Source organism: Mastigoproctus giganteus, chromosome 7, assembly GCF_048544385.1.
Source record: "Mastigoproctus giganteus isolate SK-2022 chromosome 7, ASM4854438v1, whole genome shotgun sequence".
Classification (NCBI taxonomy): Eukaryota; Metazoa; Arthropoda; class Arachnida; order Uropygi; family Thelyphonidae; genus Mastigoproctus; species Mastigoproctus giganteus.
In genome coordinates, this window is record NC_143581.1 from 81,583,717 (window position 1) to 81,606,741 (window position 23,025).

At 39.6% G+C, this 23,025-nt stretch overlaps 1 protein-coding gene across 1 annotated transcript in view; it reads left to right on the forward strand.

Annotated features, from left to right (window-relative positions):
• The window catches only part of LOC150083030 (DNA-dependent protein kinase catalytic subunit-like), a 205,091-nt gene extending 189,598 nt beyond the window's left edge, over positions 1-15,493 (forward strand). The window contains exon 11 of the mRNA XM_090378363.1: positions 15,269-15,493. Within this exon, the coding sequence (XP_090234489.1) occupies positions 15,269-15,493 (225 nt within the window). The remainder of the gene's footprint in view (positions 1-15,268) is intronic.
• Positions 15,494-23,025: the final 7,532 nt, after the last annotated feature.

Sequence of the window (23,025 nt, forward strand, 5' to 3'; positions counted from 1 at the left end):
TTTTATTGCTACAGTAATTTTTATATATTGATAGAAATATATAACTTTTTGACGAGGTAATATTTCTAAAAGTTACCAAAAATCTTTACCTTTTTAAATTTTAATTGTGACATGGCGCATTATAACTATAGTTGTTTTTGCACCATAAAAAAAAAAAAAAACCAACCAAAAAAACCCCCAAATTTACATTCCTTCTGGAATGTTCTAGTTCCTTCTGTTCTAGTTTGCATATAATGCAAACTAGAACACTATGTGTGAAAAAACTGAATATATACAGAAAGTTATCTCTCTTCTGTGTTATGGAAGGGGGGTAGATCTCTCTATGTTTCTTCATCTGTATCGAGTTTGATCAGATCCTGACTAGAATATCTGGCACCACTTTATGATTCAGCAAAAAAGTCAGCATTGGATTAGGAAAAGAGGTGCTGCTTCTTAACTATGCAGTAAACATACGTAGTCTTCCTGATCACCCATCTGGACTTACGTCTTTGACCCACAGTGGGGTCAGTATTTATAGAAAAAAAAAAACTTAATCAAAACAAACTCAGAAGAATCCATTTACATGACAATGCCAGTCTAATGTACTGGATGGTTATAAAATAAGTTTTCCTTTTCAGAAGACCCTAGTGTCAAAATGGTTAGAGGTAGTGCTGTGAAAATCGGTGGGTATGTCATTTAAAGTATGGGGAAGCAATCTGTAGAAGAAAAAAAATTAGCACAGAGAAAATGCTCAATCATAATCGCTTGGCACCTGGGGCCCTGTTAACACTAGATGGAATACTTAACTTAGGATTAGATTTTAATATCTGAACTTAGAAATCTACAGATATTGTTCTATGTTCTTTCCTTCAATTGAGATAACATTCTGAAAATGGAGGATTGCGTGCAATACAGTTTCATGTAGCATCTCGTTGGGGATGTTGGCTACATGCTGCTTAATGCTTGCTTTCAAATCGACAAGCATCTGTATGCCGCCACAGTAAACTCTGTCTTTCAGGTATCCCCATAGCCAGAAATCACAAGGATTGAGATCTGGTGATCGGGCTGGCCACAACTGCGGAAATTCTCTAGAAATGATGCAATCATTTCAAAATGTTGAACGGAGCAGTTCCTTCACTTGTTGACCATTTTGTACAAGCACTACGATCTCCAAATATTGCCTTTCTTGCAGAGCAGGAATAATGTGATCTCTTAGAGGAGCACAGTACCGTGCACTAGTTACTGTACACCTTACGGGGCCATGAGGTGTAGACTCTTAAAAAAAAATGGTCCGATTATAAAATCTGCTGTGAATCCACACCATACTGTAATGTATGTAATTTGTAGTGGTCTTTCATGCACAGCAGATGGAAGTGAAGTTCCCCATATTTGGCAGTTTTGTGCATTTACAGCCCCACGAAGAGCAAAACGTGCCTCGTCAGACCACAAGATCATTCGAGCCCATGTATCGTCAAGTTCCATATGAGCCAGAAGTCATTGAGCAAAGTCTATTCATTGTTGCTTATTTCAAGACTAGTTCTTGCCCTACATGAACCTTGTACAGGAACAAGTGTAAAATTATTCAAAGCACTTTACATACAGTAGACCAAGGAAGGTTCAAGCCTCTTGACACACCTCTGGCACTACTGACTGGTAGTGTTTCGCATTCTGACCATTGCAACCGCCACTTCATCCACTACCTCCGTTCCGATACGTGGTCGTCTCCTGCCTGGAATTACACCTTACTCCATAGTCGCTTCAAATTTCTTTATTAGTTTTTGAAGCCCCACTAACATCAAAGGTCCTTTACGCAAACCTTTAAGTTTATGATACTCGCATAGCACTGCATTAGCATTACTATTATTCTGGTAGAACAATTTTACTAAAAGAGCATATTCCTTTTTTGTATGAGCCATAATGGTTATTGACGGTGGCGTTGGCCATTTTGCTTTTATCTAACAGGATGTTATTTGTATAAGCAACGTGAAGTAAATGACAACTTTTACATATGTGCAGTGCTGTTTCCCCCATGGTGGCAGAAATTGGAACTATTTTTTTTCCCTTCTACAAATTGCTTCCCCATACCCACTGATTTTCACAGTACTAACTCTAACTGTTTTGATACTAGGGATTCCTGAATAGGGAAACTTATTTTATAACCACCCGGTACAACTTACTAATACCTCTCAAGGCTCAGAAGCAATACAACTTCCACAGACAATGTTGTACCTCCTTGTGATAGTTATATTCACCAATGGGGAGAAACACACTTTGGCAAATTAAAACATTCAACAGTTGCATTCAGACTATGCCTTTGCCAATTCTCAAGCACTTCAATTATATACAGATAGTTAAAAATCTGAAAAGCTGCAGCTCCCACAGATGTATCTCCTCACCGCTACAATTTCTGTCTTGCTACAACTGGAATTTATACTGGTGAATTGTATGCAAATAAAATGGCCTTAACCTCCCTTCAAGATCTTTACAGATTGCAAACCATATTCTTCACAGACTGTTAAATGCAGTGACAGCTCTGCAAAATAGCTTCCAGACTTCCCATCTACTATTGAAACAAATTAGATCTTTTCTATTTCTCCTCAATAAAAATAAACCAATATTAATATACTGTTGGATTCCCAGTAATGGTGGAATATTGGGAAACGAACAGGTGGATCAAGCAGCAAGATACTCCTCTGACACAAATTCCATTCAGATTCCATTTGCTGTTGAGACAAATTAGACCTTTGCTATTTTTCCTGAATAAAAATAAACAGATAGTAATATTCTGTTGTATTCCTGGTCATGTTAGAATACCGGGAAATTAACATGTAGTTTGAGCAGCAAGGCAGCCCTCCAACACAAACTCCATTTAGATTCCTTTTACTGATTATAAATCAATCATACGACAGATTGTTTTGAACAGCAGACCCAAATATAGCATGCCAAAACACCATAAGCTCTTTCAAATAAAGCAGGCCTGAAGAGGTCATGCTCACTTGAGCATGAATTGGACATAGTCACTTAGCACATTCCTTCTTACTTGAGAGGTGGCTCCTCCACACTGCTTTCACCACCACTCTACACTTACTATAAGGTATATTCTTATTGAATGAGCTTACTACCATGCTGCCAGAATCGCATATTTCTGATACCATCTAACCTAGAAGGGCTCCAGGTGCCAAGTAAATTTGAAATCAGATGTTTGCCGTATAAATTAGCATATGATGCAAGAAATCAAGCTTATACAGCCAAAAAAAAAAAAAATTCCCATTTCACCCATCCATTTTCTCCAAAAGTTTGTCTAGCTATTCCTTAAACTTATTTAAGCTATCAACTTCCAAAACAACAGATGTGAGTTTGTTCCAGCCATCTAAAGGCAAATTTCTACACAACTATTCTACAACTATTTCCTAAATTTGAATTTATGCTCCTCTCATTTGCATAATTTGAGCAGGAGGAAGAATTCCATCAGCATTGAGCTTGCTCAAACCATTCAAGGCCTTATACGTCTTAATCAGATCACCTCATGATTAAGAGATTAAGAGGTCTCCAGATGCTTCAATTTACAGAACTTAAGCCTTTCTTGGTAAGAGTAACCCTTTATTCTCCTCACCAATCACATTGCCCTTCTCTATACTCGTTCCAGCAGTTTACATTCTTCCTAAAATGAGGCCTCCAGACCTATATGGTGTGGCTGACCATTGCCTTATACAAAGGGATAATCAACTTCCTATTCCCTCTAGTAAAATTCTTATAAACAAGACCCCGGCCCCAGGTGCCAAGCATTCTATGGCCAAGTGATTTTTGTGTGTTCCTCCAAGCATTATCCCAAAAGAGCCTTTGAATATATTATATTTTGTTCCAACTACCATTTTCTTTATTTATAAATTAGTGTAGCACCTTCACACTATAAGAAGTAGTCAAAGGCCAAGAAGGGAAAGCCACCTTTCTGTTTCTATTTCTAGCAGTACTAACTAACTCAGCCACTTGATCACCTTGTGGCACTGCTCTTGCCTCCCCTTGGCAGGACCAGAAACCTGGGTGGTAAAGCAAACCCCCAAGGCCAAAAGGAGCAAAACATGGACTGTGACAGTTTTCCACTGATTAAGACTGCAAATCCAAATCCTATGGATTTGTACATGCCCGATAATGACTCATCCAATCCAAAGAGACTGAGGATGGATGCTCCCCAAATAGAACACCCAAATTCTACATTCACTAACAAACCAGCCCATAGGCAACCTATGACCAATTCTCATACAAAAATGTCTTGAGAGCTTAAGTGGTTCCCCGAAAATAGTGTGGCGACTGAAATCTGGTAACCTGCTTGTAGAGACCACCCAGCTCCAAACACTTTGCGTCTCTAATCAGACTCACTTCATTTGGTGGAGTTCCAGTTAAGGTGTCTTCACTTTTACCACACTTAATATATCCAACCATTTTCCACCCATTTTCCATTACATCCAAAGGCCTAATTTCAGAATGGGACCTAATGAATATCTCAGAGGAAGAAATTGTTCAGGACCTGCTGGATCAGAAAGTCACACGGGCAAAAAAGAATTATGATTATAAAAGATGGTGGAAAATGGTTGGATATACTCACAGCATCATACTGATATTCATCTCTCCCAACCTACCTTCATCATTGAAAGCAGGGTATTTGCATTGTCGCATTTGCCCATATATTCCGAACCCAGTAAGATATTATAAGGGTCAGAAATTTGGACACTTACAAACAGTCTGTTGAGGCGAGTCTATGTCCTAACTGTGGATCAAAAGAGCCTACCCAGTCTTCACTTTGCCGCAGTTGTAATGGCAACCATCAAGTCTTCTCTAAAAATTGTGACCGGTGGAAATATGAGAAAAAAATCCAGAAATATAAAATAGAAAAGAAATTTCATTCCCAGTATCAAGAAAGCGATTGTAACTACAGATGCCTAGACATACGTATTCTGAAGCTTATAAAAAATTTCATTCAGTATCAGTCCAGATTGATACATCAATTCCACCAAACATTTCTATTTCTGAACGGGTTCGGTCCTTGCTCTCTTCTATACCACAATCATCAAAGCAACAGATTTCAAGCAGAGCTAATAACACACCAGTTACCATACCACCTATTGTCCATGCAGCTCCTGTAAGACCTGTTCAAGAAGAGAAGTCAGATTCAATTAGCAAACAGCCAGTTGACTCCTTCCTTCCAATGAAACTCCCAGTCAAGATGAAACCAAAACCATTCTGGGGTTTTTCTAACTGTCTGCTCTATATATTTGCCACCTGGAATTGACATCTCCCAGAGAGACCTTAATGATCTTGTAAAGCAGTTGCCTTCTCCCTATCCTAATTCTTGGGGATTTCAATGGACATAACACCCTGTGGGGTAGTGGTAACATCAGTGGAAGGGGATGAGTCATTGAGCCTATGCTCATGGACAGTGACCTCTCTCTCTTCTAAATGTGGGAACAAATACATTTTTCCACATGCTTACCTGTACATTTTTTACCATCGATCTTTCTATCTGCTCCCCTTCTCTCCTCCCTTCTCTTACCTGGGAGGTGGAGGAAAACCTGTATAGAAGTGATCACTTCCCCGTGATAACCTGCCTACACAAAGGGAGACCATGCCTTCCTTTTAGGTTACCGCGGTGGAATATTGATCAGTCTGACTGGAATGCCTTCCAAGATCTGTCAAATTTTGCCAGTCAGTGATGCAGTCACTTTTTATTTTTTTTATTCCTACTCTTATTTTTGCGAAAGCAAAAATAAGAGTAGGAGTGTGTTATAGGCCTAATAACTCGAATGAGTACAATGAATAATTGTACAGAGCAATAGAGTGGGCTAGTAAATTGGAATGTCTTATAATGGGGGATTTTAACTTCCCCAGATATTGACTGGAACTTGTGGGTTGGTCACACACACACTAGTCAGACTTTTGTGGATTTATTGGATGATTGTTTTCTGCAGCAGCATGTTCGAGAGGCAACCAGAGAAAGTAATACTCTTGATCTGGTTATCAGCAGTGATCATTCGTGTATTAAGAATTTGCAGATAAAGGAACCACTAGGTGGCAGTGATCACAGTGTACTGATGTGGGATTTACTTAAAGATTTAATTACCATCAGGGGTAAAGGAAAGGGTTTGCTTTCGCAAAAATAAGAGTAGGAATAAAAAAAATAAAATGGGAAGCATTCAAGTGAGAATGCTACTAAAAGTTTCATACCTATTAAGAAATATTGTTCAAGGGTTAGGCCTAAATGGTTATCTAATGAACTAATGAGACTCGTAACAGAGAAGAAAAATGCATGGGATTCATATAAATTATCAAGCGACTCAGAAGCCTATGGCAGATATAAGCTAGTCTGTAATCAGGTCACAAAGGAGGTAAGGCAGGCGAAGGCAGATTACGAGAAATCCTTGGCAAAAGATGCTAAGAAAAACAGCAAGGATTTCTTCACTTATATAAACTCTAAAAGGAAGGGGATGAATCTGATTGGTCCACTTGACATCGATGGTTTGACTGTTGATGATCCTGCTCAGATAGCAAACAAACTGAATGAGTATTTTTGCATCTACATTCACACATGAGGAATTATTAAAGTTTGAAAATGGCAGAAGGTTATCAAATTGTAGCAGGACACTTAATGATTTTCTAATAACTGAAAGCAAAGTGGAGGAGAAATTGTTGAAGTTAAACATAAGAAAAGCACCTGGGGTGGATGGGATATATCCAGTTATATTAAAGGAGGTGGCAAAGCAACTAAGCAAACCCTTAGCCATAATTATGAGAGTATCCTTGGATTCAGGGGAGGTCTCCATGGACTGGAGATGTGCAAATGTATCCCCAATTCACAAAGGATGGATCGAAGGGTGACACAAGTAATTACAGACCAGTTAGTTTAACTTCTGTTCTGGGTAAAATAATGGAGTCACTGGTTAAAGATGCATTGCAGGATCATCTAGACAAGACTGCAGCAATAATTCGGACACAGCATGGGTTTGTTAAGGGAAAGTCTTGTCTGACAAATTCGATAGGATATTATGATGTGGTTACAAAGGAACTGGATGCAAAAAATAATTTTGATATCATATATTTGGATTTCAGGAAAGCTTTTGACACTGTTGCGCATAGAAGACTATTGTACAAATTGGAGCAGAATGGTATTAAGGGTAAGTTGCTACAATGGATAAAAGATGGTTAAGTGGGAGAAGACAGAGGGTGGTAATGAACGGGTGCTGCTCTTCGTGGACTAATGTTATTAGTGGAGTCCCACAGGATTCGGTGTTAGGTCCACTGTTGTTTTGTATATATATCAATGATATTGATGAAGGTATATCAGGCTTAATGTCGAAGTTTGCAGATGATACAAAGGTTGGCAGGGTTTTTCATGTCAGTAATGGCAGTGTGCTACAACAGGATCTAGATAATTTGGGCAGATGGGCTAAGAAGTGGCAACTGAAATTTAACCTTGACAAATGCAAAGTACTGCATATGGGTAGAAGTAACCCCAGAGAAACGTACCAACTGTGTGGTACTACACTTAAGGTGGTAGAAAATGAAAAAGACCTGGGAGTAATTGTGCAGTCAGATATGAAGTTTTCTAAGCAATGCAGACAGGCTGCCAGGGCAGGTCATGGGGTTTTGTCAATGATATATAGGAATTTTGCTAGCAGGGAGAAGGAAGTGATTGTCCCTCTGTATAAGGCAATGGTCAGGCCATGCCTTGAGTACTGCGTACAGGTCTGGAGGCCTCATTTTAGGAAGGATGTAGATTTACTTGAGCGTGTACAGAGAAGGGCAACAAGATTGGTGAGGGGAATGAAGGGATCCTCTTACCAAGAGAGGCTTAAGTTCTGCAAATTGCAGTGGCTGGAGACTAGGCACCTGTGCGGTGATCTGATTGAGGTATATAAGGCCTTGAATGGGTTGAACATGCTGAATTCTGATGGGATCCTTCCACTTGTTCAGATTACGAACCTAATGGGGCATAAATTCAAATTAAGAAAAGACAGATGTAGAATAGATGTGCGGAAATTTGCCTTTAGCCAGCGGGTGGTTAATTGCTGGAACAAACTTCCATCTGTCGTTGTGGAAGTTGACAGGTTAAGGGGGGGGCAGTTGCCCTCTGAATCACAGCCTTTTAAAATGCACTGCTTGCATGATGTTTGTGGAGCAATCAGGTATGGGACATGATATTGCCGTGGGGGATGTCTTTGTGTGTGAGCGCGATGCAAGGAATGTAACGAGATCAGGGAACAACTCAGCGTTGTTATGGGCCTAAATGAGAGCTTGAAGGACAGGGTGAATGCCCTCGAAGGAACTAAATTGAGGGGCCCATCAAGCTCTCAGCTGACCACATCAACGCCAGAGCTTGCACTTGTTCATCACGCAACACAGCGACAACCCCCAAGGCAGAATGCGCTGGTCCCACAGGAACTAGTAGTAGTAGTTGCCCTCTGAATCACAGCCTTTTAAAATGCACTGCTTGCATGATGTTTGTGGAGCAATCAGGTACGGGACATGATATTGCCATGGGGGATGTCTTTGTGTGTGAGCGCGATGCAAGGAGTGTAACGAGATCAGGGAACAACTCAGCGTTGTTATGGGCCTATATGAGAGCTTGAAGGACAGGGTGGATGCCCTCGAAGGAACTAAATTGAGGGGCCCATCAAGCTCTCAGCTGACGACATCAACGCCAGAGCTTGCACTTGTTCATCACGCAACACAGCGGCAACCCCCAAGGCAGAATGCACTGGTCCCACAGGAACTAGTAGTTGTTGGTGACTCTATTGCCAGGGAAATGGGGAACATGCTTTGTAAAAAGGATAGGTGGAACAGGACCAGGGTATGTCTGCCAGGGGCAAAGGTTGATGATGTTGTAGAGCGGATATCATTTTTTAAGGGCACAAAAGGTGATATAGTTGTACACCTTGGTACTAATGATATCAAGAGTAGGAGACCGGCAGAATTACTTAACAAGTAAAGGTCACTGTTGAAAAAAAGCTTTGAATTAGGGTTGAATTTGAAAGTGTCTGCAATTCTGCCCAGATATGATAGGAAGGAGTATATGATGTGAGAGTCTTGTTGATCAATTCGGCCCTAGAAAGATTGTGCAAGGCTCAAGGGGTAGAATTTTTTTCAGCCTGGACTGTACTTGTTAACAGGAGAGACTGCTTCTACAGGGATGGGATACACTTAAATAGAAAGGGTGCAAGAATATTTGCTGATGCTATCGAGGCAGTGTTAGGTGGGTCAGAAAACTGCTAGCTTGGGGGATACAAAGATTAATAGATTAACAGTAGCCACTGGCAGAGGTGAAAGTGATTCTTGCACTGCTTCTGTTGGAATCAGCTGAAGCCTGAAAAACAAGATGCAGGATATTTCAGAGACTGCTGGGAGTCATTGCGGTACAAGTAAACAGATGAGTTGTGTAAGGGTAGCTAAGAATAGAAACAGGTGCATGTATACTTGCGTGTACACCAATGCTAGGAGTTTGGTAAATAAATTTGATGAATTTGAGGTATTGCTCAAAGCATCAAAGGCGGATATTGTTGGGATATCAGAGACGTGGTGTCACACAGATATAAGGAATGCAGAACTGGAATTTGGGGTGTACAACGTCTACAGAAAGGATGGACAGGATAGAAAGGGAGGAGGGGTTATGCTATTAGTTAAGAAACACATAAAATCCAAGGAAGTGAAGCCAGTCGACATCACTGGATAGTGCAGTGTCGAGTCAGTTTGGTGTGACATAAGCATTGGGAGATCAAAATTGAGAGTAGGAGTGTGCTATAGGCCTAATGACTCTGATGAGTATAATAAGAAACTGTACAGGGAAATAGAGTATGCCAGTAAATCAGAGAGTCTTATAATGGGGGATTTTAATTTGCCAGATATTGACTGGAATTTGTGGGTTGGTCACTCACACACTAGCAAGACTTTTGTGGATTTATTGGATGATTGTTTTCTACATCAGCATGTTTGGGAGGCAACTAGAGGGAGTAATACTCTTGATTTGATTATCAGTAGTGATTCTTCATGCATTAAGAATCTGCAGATAAAGGAATATATAAAGGAATAGATAATGGAGATGTGCAGGTGGCAGTGATCACAGTGTGCTGAAGTGGGATTTACTCAAAGAGGTAACTACCATTAGGGGTAAAGGGAAGGGGTATTGCTTTCGTAAAGGCGACTACAATGGACTGAGACAGTATTTAAATTCTATACAGTGGGATCAACTGATGATATTGCCAACAGCAAATTCAAAATGGGAAGCATTCAAAGAACTTATCTTGGAAGCTACTAGGCTTTACATACCAACTAAGAAATATTGTTCAAGGTTTAGGCCTAAATGGATGTCAGATGAACTAATGAGGCATATGGCAGAGAAGAAAAATGCATGGGATACATACAAATTAACACGTGACACAGACGCCTATGATAGATACAAGTTGATCTGTAACCAAGTTACAAAGGAGGTTAGGCAGGCGAAGGCAGATTACGAGAGGCGCCTCCGTAGCCAGGTGGGAAGGAGCAGCAGTGCGTAGCACACGCTTCTTGATTAGACCGGGGTTCGAGCCCGTCACCACCAAATACGAAGGGTGCGGAAAGGTCAAGGATTGACGACCGCATATCCCGGAGCAATATGGCCTTAGTTGCTAATGCTCCAAATAACAAACAAACAAACTATGCAGATTACGAGAGATCCTTGGCAAGGGATGCGAAGAAAAACAGCAAAGAGTTCTTTACTTATGTAAACTCTAGAAGGAAGGGGATGAATCAGATTGGTCCACTTGAGATCGATGGGTCAACTGTTGATGACCCTGCTCAGGTAGCTAACAAACTAAATGAATATTTTGCATCGACATTCACACATGAGGAGTTATTCAGCGAGGGGAATGCCAGAGGTGTATTCAACTCTGGCAGTAAGCTAGAGAATCTTGTAATAACTGAGAGTAAAGTGGAGGAAAAATTGTTGAAGATAAACACAAGGAAGGCACCTGGGGTGGATGGGATCTGTCCAGTTATATTAAAGGAGGCAGCAAAGGCATAAATATGAGAGCTTCCTTGGACTCAGGGTAGGTACCCATAGACTGGAGATGTGCAAATGTGATCCCAATTCACAAAGGAGGATCAAAGGCTGACACAAGTAATTATAGACCTGTGAGTTTAACTTCTGTTCCAGGAAATTTAATGGAGGCACTGGTTAAAGAAGAACTGCAGGATCATCTAGACAAGACTTCAGTTATAGCTCGGACACAGCATGGTTTTGTTAAGGGGAAGTCTTGCCTGACCAATTTGATTGGATACTATGATGCAGTCACAAAAGAACTAGATGCAGGGAATAACTTTGATATTATATACTTGGATCTTAGAAAGGCTTTTGATACTGTTGCACATGGAAGACTGCTGCACAAATTGGAGCAGTGTGGCATTGGAGGCAAATTGCTGCTATGGATAAAGGGGTGGTTGAGGGAGGGAAGACAGAGAGTGGTAATCAGTGGACACTGCTCATCGTGGACTAATGTTATTAGTGGAGTCCCTCAGGGTTCAGTGTTGGGTCCATTATTGTTTTCTGTATTTATAAATGATATTGATGATGGTATATCAAGCTTAATGTCCAAGTTTGCAGACAATATGAAGGTTGGCAGGGTTGTTAAGGACACTACTGATGCTATGCAGCTGGAACAGGATCTGGAAAGGTTGAGCAGATGGGCTGAGAGGTGACAAATGAAGTTTAACATTGACAAATGTAAAGTACTTCATATGGGAAACAGCAACCCCAGAGCAACGTATCAACTCTGTAGTACTACATTGACAGTGGTAGAGAATGAAAAGGACCTGTGGGTAATTGTGCAGGCAGATATGAAGTTCTCTGACCAGTGCAGATGGGCTGCAAGAGTAGCTCACTATATCTTGTCAATGATATATAGGAAATTTTCTAGCAAGGATAAGGAGGTGATTATTCCCTTGTATAAGGCAATGGTCAGGTCTGGAGGCCTAATTTCAAGAAGGATGTAGAGCTGCTGGAACGAGTACAGAGAAGGGCAACAAGATTAGTGAATGGAACAAAGGGTTGCTCTTACGAAGAAAGGCTTATGTTTTGCAAATTACAGTGTCTGGAGTTTAGGCACCGGCAAGGTGATCTGATAGAAGTGTATAAAGACTTGAATGGTTGGAGCATGCTCAATGTTGATGGGATTTTTCCTCCTGGTCAGTATAATCACCTGAGATGGCATAAATTCAAATTGAGGAAAGACAGATATAGGAGAGATGTGCAGAAATTTGCCATTAGCCAGCAGGTAGTTGGTTGGTGGAAGTTGATAGCCTAAATAAATTTAATGCTCAGCTGGACAGGTATTTCGAATGAATGGAGGGGTGAAGTGGAAGGGTTTTTTTTTTTGTTTTTTTTTTGGTTGATGCTGCATAAGCTTGCTTTCTTGCATCATATGCCTCTACCAATGCTAATGATACTTCCATGGGCACTGTTCTTCTGAATTTGCTTCTATAATTCCTGCTCTCTTTCAAAACAGTCCGAACATGTGCCGCCACCAGCCAACATCCATTTACTGTGCAACTTCAAACTCACAGAACCAACTTTTCATCTTCCTCGTTTATTCATTCAAGTGCCATATTCTGGAACAGCCTTCCTTCATGCATAATTCCTGAAAATTACAGTCTGCAAAGTTCAAGTCCAATGTCAACAAATATCTTCTTTCGTCTTCTCAACCTCCAACCCAAGCACAGTACTAAGTACTATAGGTTGTAATATCTCTCATGTTTGGTGTTTACATTAAAAAAAAAAAAGCATTTTGCGATTTCTAAAAAAAAAAAAAAATTTTTCGTTATCCCTGACATAAATAACAAAACAAAATTTTTCTCTTTGGGATGCGGCGAAACACAACAATCGAAACAATGCTGTAAAACAAACTAAACGTTTGTTCTCTTTTTTTTTCTTTCTTTTTTTTAGCATCAGGTGTGAAGACAGTTGGGGTTGCAAGATAATAATCTCCCAATGACGACTGTATAACACCCTGCTTGTTGCTTATTTATGACTTGCAAAACATCTGTTTATACTTCTTCTAGTTATTTCTTGAATTTTATGATTTCTGGTTGGTTTTTTTTTATTTTTATTTTTTTATTATTTGGTGTTGAAGTTTTCCAGTTAAACTTATCCTGGTAAATCGAAGTCTGCTGTACTTGGATTTCAGGAAGTTTCACATATAAGACTGCTGTACAAACTGGAACAATGTCACATTAAGGGCAAGTTATTGCTATGGATAAAGGGATGGTTGTGTGGGAGAGATGAAGAGTGGTTATCAATGGACACTACTCTTAGTGGAATGTTATTAGTGGGATTTCCCCAGGCTTCGGTGCTGGGTTTTTGTTTTGAATACTTATTAATGATATTGATGAAGGTCTAAGTTTGACATGAAGATGATACAAAGATTGACAGGCTGGTTAATGACAGTAATCAGAGTGGCTACTGCAACAAGATCTTAGAAAATTAGTTTGACGGGATGAGAAATGGCAGTTGAAGTTTAACATTGACAAATGCAAGGTACTGCAAATGGGTAGAATAATCCCAGATTAAAATACCTATTGTGTGGTGCCACACTGAAGGTAGTGGAATATAAAAAAAAAACCTGGAGTGGTGATTGTGCAGTGAGATATGAAATTCACTGAGCAGTGCAGACAGGCCAGCTCATGCGGTTTTGTTAGTGGTGTTGGTTGGTTTTAATGGGAGTCTATTGGAACAAGGACATCAGTGGTGTACAGAAACTTTGCTAGCAGGGAGCAAGGAGGTGATTTCCCTTTGAACAAGGCTATGGTTAGGCCACATCTTGAGTACTGTATACAGGTCTGGAGGCCTCACTTTAAGAAGGATGTAGATCTACTGGAATGGGTACAGAGAGAGAGAAGGGCAACAAGATTGATGAAGGGAACAGAAGGGTGTTCTTACCAAGACAGGCTTATATTCTGGAAACTAGGCACCTGTGGGGAGATCTGATTGAGGTGTTTAAGGCCTTAAATGACTTGAGTAATCTAAACATTGATGACATTCTTCCTCTTGCTGAGATTACACACATGAGTGGGTATAAATTCAATTTGAGGAAGAAAAGTTGCCAGATAGATGTGAATAGGTTTGCCTTCAGCGAGCATGTGGATGGAACAAATTCAAAGATTTGGATAAATTATTGGAGGATATGAATGGGTAAAATGGGGTTTTTTTTAGATACTTTATCAGCTTGCTTTCTTGCTTCATTTGCTACTATTACTACAAAATACAATTAAGAAAAAAATTCTAGAAATTAAAAAGAAAACTGGGCACATTTCAGGTTATCTGCTAGTGTTTTTTGCTACACTTTGGGATGCCATCACCATGATTGGGTTAAATTTGGCTAGCCATGCATATAAAAGACCCCGGCTCACATCTGGTGAGTATGGGCTTGGCACACCCAGGGTTCTGAGCTAGATATCATTATTCTTATCTTTCTTGGTGATTCCCTTCTACTTTTGACTCTCTCTCTCTCTCGCACGCTCTCTCTCTCTCTCTCTCTCTCTCTCTCTCTCTCTCTCTCTCTCTCTCTCTCTCTCTCTCTCTCTCTCTCTCGCGCTCTCTCTCTCTCTCAGGGTAACTTGGGAATTGTTTTTTGGCTGGTGCAGCATAAGCCTTAGGCTTCCTTGCACCATATAACTAATAATAATAATAATAAAGCAAAGAAACTCTCATTCCAATGCCAGAGACAGATATTCCTTTTAATTTTTAGTTGGAACCACTGAATTAGGGCAAAATCATAAGATTCATAAGATTATGTTTTTTCATATTCTTTCATTTTGAACAACAACCACTATTATCACAATCTCTTTGAAATTTCTCCAGCTTTCATATTCTCTTTTGATTTACGGCACTTTGTCCTTGGAACATTGCTGCAAGTCCAAGGAAAGAAACAGAAATAAAACAAGAAAGAATAAAAACTCTAGTTATAGGTTAATAAATAAATTTGTAATAAATAATATTACCTTATATCCAATAATTTAATTTCTGAGCAGGTTCAGAAAGAAAACTATTTAAACTATAAGAACTATAAATTCATGAATAAGAACTGTGACTGTAGTTTTCATTCATGCATTTATAATACCAAAATATACTGGAATTCAATTTATCATTACTGCTCATTTCAACTTCAACAACTTTTTGAAATCATGAGAAAATTATTTTTGACATAATTTCTTATATTATAATAATGCTGTAAATAATATTATTAAATGTTTTTTTTTTTTTTTTCAGCAATTTAGAGCTAATTGGTTGAATTTATCTCAAGAAATGAAAGGAAAGGCTCAAAAGTCACAAACACTAAGTAGCTATTCAAAGTGGCTCAGTAATTTTCAAGCTTTTAATTATTCTCAGACTATCGAAATTCCTGGTAAGTTGTATCTTAAATGTTTTAATAATTCATTCCAGAGCAATATAGACATGAGCTGTATAGCTAAAAATTATTTGTCATTTGTGTAAATCAACTTAAACATTCCTCAAAAGTAGATAGTCATTTGCATGACCTAATCAGATTATGGGTTAAGAAAGTATATGGGCAACAAACCTTGCATATAGAGTTGAAATGGTTCTTGCTTTTCCTATAAAAAGAAAAATCAAGAACCATTCATTGTTTAGTTGTTTGCTATACACATCATTCATTAGGCCAATGGCACACTCCTACTATCATTTTCATTTTCCCAGTGCTTATGTCACACCAAACTGATTCCACATTGCATTGACTATCTATGTCAACTGAATGCACTGTCTTGCATATAATATGCTTTGTAACTAAGAGCATATACCCTCCCACCTTTCTGTCCTATCTATCCTTTCTGTACATGTTGTACTCCCCATATTCAAATTCTGCATCCCTTATATCTGAGTGAAACCACATCTCTGATATCCCCAAAATGTCTGCATTTGATATCTTGACCAGCACTTCAAATCTATCAGATTTATTTACTATCATGCTCCTAGCATTGGTATACATACAATTATACATGCACCTGTTCTTACTCTTAGTTACCCTAACATAACCCATGGATTTACTTGTTTCATGATGACTCCTAGCGGTCCTTGAAATCCCCAGTATCTTGCTTTCCAGACTTCTATTGGAATGAGCTACTGCTCATTCCAATGGAAGCAATGCAAGAATCACTTTCACTTCTGCCCGTGGCTATTGTTAAACTGTTAGTCTGTGTATCTCCCCAAGCTAGCAGCTTTCTGACTCACCTAACACTGTCTCAATAGCATCAGCAAATATTGTTACTCCCTTTCTTTTTATGTGTATCTCATCCCTGTAGAAGCAGTCTCTCTTGTTAACAAGCACAGACTAAGCCAAGAAACATTCTGCCCCGTGAATCCCTCACAATCTCTTCAGGGGCGAACTGATTGACAAGGCTGCCATTATCATTCTGTTGTGTCTGGCAGAATTGCAGACACTTTAAATTTAACCTTACCACAGTGACTTTTTTTTTTTTTTTCAAAATTGCTCTGTACTTGTTAATTAAGTTCACAGATCTCCTACACTTAATAGCTAACTGTACCCCCCATCTCTACAAGCTCTTCCAGAACTATTTCACAGAGCGCACTATCGTGGTTAAATCCAATCTTCTGCAGATAACTAGACCAACCTCTCGGGGTTGCCCACAGGGTTCTGTCTTGGGGCCCTTTGTGTGGAACATGGTCCTGCACAGCTGGCTTTCTAAAACTTTTGAAGGATGCAAAATTGTGGCATTTGCAGACGACCTGACTATGGTTGTTTCTGGGAAATCACGCTCCGACCTTGAAAACAAAGCAAATCTTGTCCTAGCAGATCTCTACTCCTGGACAGTTCTCAACAAGCTTCAAATCAGTGCCAGCAAAACAAAAGTGATGCTTTTTAAATCAAAGCTTGACCTACGTCGCCCACCACAAATCAAGATCTCTGGAAAACAGCTTCCTATTGTGACACAGGCTAAAGTCCTAGGGGTGATCATTGACCATAAGCTGAGCTTCCTTCCACATCTACAATACCTAGGGGTCAAAACGAAAAGATTTTCAGCTGCAATCATGAGGATCTCCAAGAGCAACTGGGGACTCTCCAACAAAACACTCTCTCTGTATTATAAAGCTGTTTTCATCCCCATTGTGACCTACGCAGCAGGAGCGTGGTTTCACCAGGTTCAACGAGTACATATGAAAGTCAAGGTCAACTCCATTCAACGTGCTATGCTCTTGGCCACGCACAGATTATGCCGAACAGTGTCTACAGGTGATAGCTGGAACTCTGCCGCTTGATCTATTTGTTATCTTCAGAGGGCTTAATTTCAGAATTAAAAAGAAAATACCAACGAAGATACAGGGCCTAGAACTAAATCTCAATACTGACCCCAAAGCAGAAAGAGCTCGCTGTTATAAGGAACTCGTCAACATTTGGCAGTCTAGATGGAACACCTCACACACAGGCTCCGTTACCAGAAAATTCTTCCCTGATGTCACTTTCAGAACCCTGAAAACGGTAAAGACCTGGCTTTCTCTCACCTTGGAATCCTCCTACTTGGTTACCGGACATGGGTCCCTCAACGAAAAGTTACATCTACTGGGTTTGCTACCAACAGATCGCTGTTTCTGCGGCAGTTCAGAGAATTGGAAACATCTTCTTTTCGAATGCAGGTTGTACGATGACTTAAGAAGGACCCTGCTGCAGGCTGTGCCAGGTATCTCAGAACAGCAACCAGAGCCTCTACTCCAAACACCTGACAATCTAAAGGCATTCCAATCCTATGCATCCGAAGTCTTTGAGCGCAGGAAGCAGAGCTACATAGTTGTTACTGCACCTAACAATGCCTCTTCAGTGACTTAAAGAGTTCTATATTCGCAGGCCACCATCTTCTTCATTTTTTTTTAATTTTATTTTATTATTATTATTTTTTCTTCTCCACGTGCTGTCTGGAGTTCCCACTCTAGTGCAGCCAGTTTATTTATTCATTCATTTTCATTTCATTTCATTCATTTATTTATTTATTTTATTTTATTTATTTTTCTCCTCTTTATTTTCTAAATCAAATTATTCTTTTCTTTATTTTTATTAAATTATTATTTTTCTTATTTATTTAATTTGTTCTTCACGCGCTCTGCCTTGAGATCCCACTCTAGCTAGCGCAGCCAATTTATTTACTTATTTTATATATTTTTTTTTCTTTTTTTTTTTTTTTTTCACACGCTCTGCTTCGAATTCCCACTCTAGTGCAGCCAATTTATTTATTTATTTTATTTTATTATTTTTATTTCTATTTTTATTTTTTATTTTATTATTTCTATTCCTATTTTTTTTTTTATTATATATATTTTTTTAATTAATTTTTTTTTTTTTTTTTCACGTGCTCTGCCTTGAGTTCCCACTCTAGTGCAGCCAATTTATTTAAATTGTTTTTTTTTTCTTCTTCTTCTTCTTCTTCTTCTTATTTCCCTATTTTTTATTATTATTTTTTATCATTATTATTTAATATATATATATATTTTATTAATTAATTTATTATTATTATTTTACTTTTTTTTTTTTTTTTTTTTTTTTCCCTAACTGCACCACGGGTGGTTTTTTTTTTTTTTTTTTGGGCTCTTCTGTCTTTATCTCCTCCCTCTGTAATGGGCCCCAAGAGGAATCTGTTCCACCTTCTGGCAACACTAGGTGGGTCAGAGTCTCTCTTGAGACAGTACGTGTTTTTCTGGGACTGGCCCACCTTCCCGTGGTGTGGACGAGTACCCAGAATCATCTGTCCAGGTGACTGATGCTTCTGGGTAGCCAAGTGGCCAGAACATAACAACAGAACACACACACATAATACACACAAATGTACGTCACACACATATCTGGCCCATTTGTAGTGATACTGTTCTTCACAGAGACACAAGGCGGAGTTGAACAAACGTTCTAGGTGCCACCCTTACATATACACATGTCCACATGTCCATACACTTAATGTCATTAGTGCCAATGTGTACAACAGTATCTCCTCTTGTGTCCTTCAAAGATGATATCTGGTATTACTACTTGGGCCCCTTTCAGACATTCTCTGGTCCTATTTCACCGATCCTTTTAGAAAAACATGTTTTCTTCATTTCTCTAAGAATAGACTCATCAACCATAATTACCTCCTGCGGGACAAGCACATACTGCCTTAGAAATTTCTGCTGTGTTGCCTGATGAACAAGTGAAGGTTCTGTCATTGTATTGGGTAGCTAAAAGCTTGATGGGTCTCCATTATAATTCCTTCGAGGTATCCACCCTCTTCTTCAAGCTCTCATAAATGCCCATCAGAACACTAGATTTGTGCCTAATTTCCTCATACTCTTTTACCCAAACACACAAAGATCCCCTTGGCTCCATCATGTCCCATTCCATATAGGTCTACAAACATTGCATAAGTTGCAAATTTCATTAGCCTATGATTCATAGGAGAACGAAACCTTTACTTCTCCTCTGAGTCACAGCACCTTCACTATTTTTGAACCCATTGCTTTGCTGCTCTAGTCTGAGGCATGATTTCCATTTAAATTCAACTCAAGAACAATACACCAAACTAATGAATATCTAAATGCAAGAAAGCATATTATGCTATCAAGTGTACCTTCTATGTATTACCAGGGGTGTTCCTAGGGGATGCCCGGGTGCCAATTGAATTCTGACTCCCCCCTTTGAAATTTTCTTCACCTATTTATGTAAGTTTCAGGTTTTCAGGCACCCCTTGAACGTTGGCGCCAGGGTGCAGTGCACCCCTTGCACCAGCCCACCTCTGTGTATTACTCTATATTGTTAGGTTTGTAGAGTTTTAAATTACTTTAAATTTAATATCCTTACTAGAACAAAGTTTCTTAGCTAAAACTAAATATACCAACCTACGAGCTACTTGTTTACCACAATTAAAACCTTTCAATTCTACTACTATGCACTACACTACTTATTACGTGATACTGTATTTGCACCTAACACCGATTAAAAAAAAAAAGTAACTGTGTGAATATTAATGTCATACCTCATGAATACATGGTAAAGTTAAGTTATTAAAATGGGTTTGTATTGCTCTAAATTATAGTTTATAGGCCTCTTGTTTGTTTGTTTGTTATTTGGTTTTTAGGAGCATTAGCAACTAAGGCCATATTGCTCCAGGGATATGTGGTGGTCATTCCCTGACCTTTCCACATCCTCCGTATTTGGTGGTCACGGGCTCGAACCCGGGTCTAATCAAGAAGCGTGTGCTACGCACTGCTGCTCTTGCTCACCTGGCTATGGAGGCACCTATAGGCCTCTTCTGTTTATAATTACACTGCTATAAAAATATGCAGAAACCTCCAAGTATCACCTATATTAATATCATGAATTTATATCAATGTCAATTTTTATCACTTTCAACCTTTATCAACTTCTTGAGCATTAACCAGGCATGAAATAGTAAAGCATGAGAGTGTAGTAACACAGCTGTATTATTTGACCATCATCCACATCACTGCTAAATATAGGCTGAAGTTTTATACATTGTCAAAATTATTAGTTAAATTCTTTTGGAATAATGGTTATGCCAGAGTATAAACATTATCTTCTTTTTTTAAGGCAAAAATTTTAAATGTTGTTTTATGTTCTGTTTCTAAGATTTACATATGTAACATGCTGAAGGATAAATGTAATGTTATTGGTGGCCATTTTTGTTTACTACAGTTGGCTCCCAAGTGCCAAGTATTATTATTATTGTTGTTGCTCTTCTATTATTTCTCCCAGATTGGGGGATTCCACTCTGTGATGGGTACTGCTACCAAGTACACAGGGTGGTAGTTGTTATGTCTGGTGTTACTGTTGGTTGAAGAACTCTCTGACTATCCTACAGGTGTTCAGGATTGATTGCAACTTTCTGGAGTTCCTTATAGGTGTTCTCTGGGAGACCTGTTGCTGCTAGGCAGGGTCTTTGGCACCATACTGGTGGTTGTCACGATGATCAGGATGGTCATTACTTTTTGAATATGCACATCTCCTTGATCTCAGGTTCATGTACTTCCTAATTTTTTCCTTATGAGTTTTCTGGACATTGCTAGTATTGGGCACTGCTATGTCAATCAGGTAGGTAGCCTTTTCCATCTTGTCCACAAGGGTTATGTCCAGTCTGTTGTGCGGGATGGTCTTATCCATTATTATTGCACAATCCCAGTACAGCTTATGGGTTGGGTTGTCTTTAGTGCTGTCTGGGGTTGGTACTTGTATTATGGTACATTTTCTTTGGTCCACTAGTATTTCCTCGCTAGCTTCTGATATATTATCCTGGCTACGTAGTCTTGTCTGCGAGCATACTCAGTCTGGGTGATCACCTTGCATCCTCCCTGTGATGTGATAGATCGTTTCTGAGACCAGGTGGCATCTTCAACGTGTGTCATCTAACATTCCAGGCTCCTTTGCGATGTACTTTTTGTACAGTTTCTGGTGTTGATTACCTGTCTGCCCTGGAGTGTCTTCTTTTCCGATCTTTCTAGCTTTGTTTGGTGTGCTGTCTGGGTGGGAGGGAGCTCCTCGCTTAGGTTGAGTAGGGTATACCCCTTATCTATCTTCCTTATGGCCTGGTGAGTGGTGCTGTGTTGTTCTTAAAGTAATCCTTCAAGTTAACTATCGCTGTTTTCTGTTGCTCTATCAGGCCCCTTCCTCCGTCTTTCTGAGCTATTGTTAGTCTCTCCACTGCTGACTTCGGGCAACTCTAGGTCATCATTGTCCTTTTTTGTTGCATGATATCCTCTAACTTGATGTTGGTACAGTCTGTGACCCCCAAAGGAGTATGTTAGTACTGGAACTGCATAGGTGTTTATGGCTTTAACTGTGTTCCCTCTGTTCAATTTTGTTTTCAGCAGGCTTCTGAGTCTCTGATGATATTTTTCAGTCAGGCACTTCTTGATTTCCTTGTGCTCTAACTGCTGAGCCTGCATCATCCCTAGGTATTTGTAGGTCTCTCCTTCTGTCATAGCTTCGATCTCTTTACCAGTCAGCAGCTGGTAGTTTCGGCCGACTAATTTTCCCTGGTGCAGTGCGTGGGTCTTGCATTTGTCTAGACCAAATTCCATCCTGATGTCCTTGCTGAATTCTTCGGTGATCCGAAGTAGTTGCTGGAGTTGCTTCTCAGTTTCTGGGTAGAGTTTGATGTCACCATGTACATCAGGTAGGTGAGGATGTATATGTTCTTTCTTTCTTCTTTGAGGTTATATACATGCTTGCTGGCTTTAATCATGGTGGATAGTGGGTTGAATGCTAGACAGAACCACAGTGGGCTCAGAGAATCTACCTGAAAGATTTCTCTTTTGATGGGGATTGGTTTGGTTGTGATGTTCTTGACCTTAATGGTGGTACTCCATTTCGCCATTGTTGCTCCTAGGAAGTTTGTCACTATCATATTGACCTTGTAGATCTTCAGGATAACAGAGTCTCTGTTATCCAGCTGTGAGGTACGGAGTCGAAGGCCTTGTGGTAATTGATCTAGGCCGTGCATAGGTTGCAGTGCTTCTTGTAGGCTTGCTCCATAACTGCAGCATCTATAGTTAATTGCTCCTTGCATCCTTTGCTCAGCCGCTCACATCCTTTCTGCTGTTCGGTTATTATGTTCTGACTCTCTAAGTGGTCTGATATCTTCTTGTTTATGCAGCTGATCAGGAGCTTGTACATCACTGGGAGCCAGGTGATTGGCGTGTATTTCACCAGGTTTCTTGTATCTTCGTCTTTAGGCTTCAGATATGTGACTCCTTCAGTGAGAAACTTCGGGATTGTCTCCGGGTGACTTATCATTTGAGCTCTACTAGGTGTTTGTGTGTGCAAGTGAGCTTCTTGTATCAATAGTTGTAGATGTTATCAATTCCTGGGGTTTGCCAGTTGTGGGTGTTCCTGATCGACTGTTTTACTACTTCTTGAATCTCCCACTCTCTCATCTCTTGTATGTCCTTGGTTTTCTTCCGTTCTACTTCTATCCAGGAGGCTAGGCTGTTTTGTCTTACTTCACTGCTCCAGA